Genomic DNA, 3,157 nt, shown 5'->3' with positions numbered 1-3,157 from the left:
TTGACGGAGACGGTCACGACTCGCGGGAATGGATGTTTGTATTCTGTTGAGAATGGGGGTCAGATACCGGGGTAGCACACCAGGTGAGGGGACAGTAACACTATATTAGAGCTACAGTATATATATATATGTGATGTAATCAAATTTCGTGTTCATCGGTTATAAAATATTTTAATGTTGTTGTTATGAAACACTAAGTGAAGCATTATAAACATATTCATCAGTCTGTTACAGCCTACCTATCTGTCTCTAAGTGTCAACAGATTAACGTTAACCGCGTGCTAGCCCAGTGAACGACAGGTGAGATGTTGAATTGCATTCTCTCGATGACAAAACTGGGAAACACACAATTGCCAGTGAAAATCCACTCATCCAGTCCATGTTTACCAGCCTACCCACAGCCAAATCTCTGTAGGGCTACAACACCCTGTCACGCATCTCGTAGTAACGCCACGCCCCCCTTATACTGTAACATAGTCATAGGCTGACCACAACATACGGGCCGGGTACAGTACATGACTGGCTTAACTAAGGCACGCCGGACTGTAACGTCCTCATCCTCCAGAACGTCCTCATCCTCCTGGTCACATAAGGTCACGCCGGACTGTAACGTCCTCATCCTCCAGGTCACATAAGGTCACTCCGGGTCAGCACGAGCCATCTGTTTTTGTGATGTGATATACATATTTACCTAAAATATTGTTGAAGGCTGCCTGATAGATAGGTGTCGGACAGTTAGACGGAACTTTTGTTTAGGTAACAGTGCTAATAGTCATTCTGATTCATCACGCGCGATGTAGTTAAGTAACATTGTGCAAGTAGATGGGTAGGATCGTGAGAGTGTTAGATGTGTTTCGTTCATACACGGATTTCTTTGATTTCTTTGTGATGTTGATGAGGAAATAATTGGCTGGAACGTCGTCATAGATTACTACAATCCCTGGATTTATCCTTAATTAGTTGGACGACGCGAAGACTAAACAATCAGTGAATTCACATACGACAAAGGTTGGGACATGTTTCCAGCGATCCATATGAAAGCCGTTTTCTGAGTATCAGATCGAGTTCCGTTCCAATCACCACAAAAGGTGTGTCCATTTGCGGTCACCATCAGCCACACATGGTTCGGTGATGTGTCTAGTACGATGATTTGTGTGTTGACCATTCATGGACGATGCAATCCTACGGATGGAGAAACCACGTCAACATGATGTCCCTGCTGCAGGTCATAGAGAAAAAAACAAAGGTCAGTGGGGCACGTGCTCAGTTTCTGGTCACAGTTAGAGGGGCGGTCAGTGGGGCACGTGCTCAGTTCCTGGTCAACAGTTAGAGGGGCGGCGAGTGGAGCACGTGCTCAGTTCCTGGTCACAGTTAGAGGGGCGGCCAGTTGGGCACGTGCTCAGTTCCTTGTCAACAGTTAGAGGGGCGGCCAGTGGAGCACGTGCTCAGTTCCTGGTCACAGTTAGAGGGGCGGCCAGTTGGGCCCGTGCTCAGTTCCTGGTCAACAGTTAGAGGGGCGGCGAGTGGAGCACGTGCTCAGTTCCTGGTCACAGTTAGAGGGGGGGGCAGTTGGGCACGTGGTCAGTTCCTGGTCAACAGTTAGAGGGGCGGCCAGTGGGGCACGTGCTCAGTTCCTGGTCACAGGTAGAGGGGCGGCCAGTTGGGCACGTGCTCAGTTCCTTGTCAACAGTTAGAGGGGCGGCCAGTGGAGCACGTGCTCAGTTCCTGGTCACAGTTAGAGGGGCGGTCAGTGGGGCATGTGCTCAGTTCCTGGTCAACAGTTAGAGGGGCGGCCATTGGGACACGTGCTCAGTTCCTGGTCAACAGTTAAAGGGGCGGTCAGTGGGGCACGTGCTCAGTTCCTGGTCAACAGTTAGAGGGGCGGCGAGTGGAGCACGTGCTCAGTTCCTGGTCACAGTTAGAGGGGCGGCCAGTTGGGCCCGTGCTCAGTTCCTGGTCAACAGTTAGAGGGGCGGCGAGTGGAGCACGTGCTCAGTTCCTGGTCACAGTTAGAGGGGCGGTCAGTTGGGCACGTGCTCAGTTCCTGGTCAACAGTTAGAGGGGTAGATTATACTAATCAATCACAAAGAGGTATGCTAAACCCTAGGGACAGTCAGACCGCGCATGGTTGGTGCCATGCTTGTATTGTTTAAGGAAGTTGTTTGCTAAACAATATTATAAAAGAGATCGTATCATTGACTGCCAACACTTGACCGCCCCCCCCCCTCCAGCCACAAAATCCTATATCACTCTAACACCCCCACCCCGTCTACTTCCTCCAAGACGATCGATACCGGCCACGTCCGTTGATTGACCCTCCATCTTTTGGTCTTAGTTTACGCGCATGATCGGCTTACATGCGTACGATATTTGAAGTCAGCGCCTCCACATTCCAGCAGTACGCGCGACCCCATTCTTATAGATTTATGACTTAGGTTTGAGGAAAACTAGAAGTTATTCGTAAGAAAGTCTGCTTGGCTAACGGATTTTCAGTCAATGTTAAAGGAACTCCGATTTTCATTCTTCTTAATTTGGTCGGTGTCACACGAGATAGATTTCTAGTCTAACAGCGTCCTGTTCCGTAGATTAGTTTTTAATGAAGATGTCTGCTGCCTGGGAAAGCCACGGTATTTACCCCGTGTACTATGACTTTTTATAAAAAAGTTCCTACGTTTGTTATAAATATTTTATGTCCGGCAATTCACATTTATATATGTGGATCAACATATAAAATGTCTGGCCAATTGAGCGTGTTAACACATGATACACATGTGTCTATTCCATCGGACGTCAGTAAGAAAAATATATGTTAATGCCAGTTTACTACAACAAGAGGCCCATGGGCCTTAACGGTCACCTGATATATTTATACAGAGAGTTGATTTCGTTTTTAACATGAACAGAAATATTATTCAAAGTGACAAAAAACAATAAAACCACCTTATTCAATATCAAGCATACAGATTTCAGACTAAAAAGGATTTGAAACTAGCACCTCTGATTCTAAACAAGGAAAATGAAGAAATTTTAGCACACTGACTCCCTTGAGCCCCACCCTACAGCCCTTGGGGGTAGGGCTGGCTCAAAATTTTCAAAGTATCAAACTGTCAACTCAAGGTTATAATTCCAATCAAGTTATTAACATGTAATATTCAAA

At 46.9% G+C, this 3,157-nt stretch overlaps 1 protein-coding gene across 1 annotated transcript in view; it reads left to right on the top strand.

The window, feature by feature from the left end:
* Positions 1-258: 258 nt before the first annotated feature.
* LOC110459776 overlaps positions 259-3,157 on the top strand; it is an 11,395-nt gene continuing 8,496 nt past the window's right edge. Inside the window, exon 1 of the mRNA XM_021512198.1 lies at positions 259-1,246. Coding sequence (XP_021367873.1) covers positions 1,175-1,246 — 72 coding nt within the window. The 5' untranslated portion in view covers positions 259-1,174. The remainder of the gene's footprint in view (positions 1,247-3,157) is intronic.

The sequence above is a fragment of the Mizuhopecten yessoensis genome, unplaced genomic scaffold, assembly GCF_002113885.1.
Source record: "Mizuhopecten yessoensis strain PY_sf001 unplaced genomic scaffold, ASM211388v2 scaffold10221, whole genome shotgun sequence".
Taxonomy (NCBI): Eukaryota; Metazoa; Mollusca; class Bivalvia; order Pectinida; family Pectinidae; genus Mizuhopecten; species Mizuhopecten yessoensis.
This window is presented reverse-complemented; position numbering and strand designations above follow the sequence as displayed.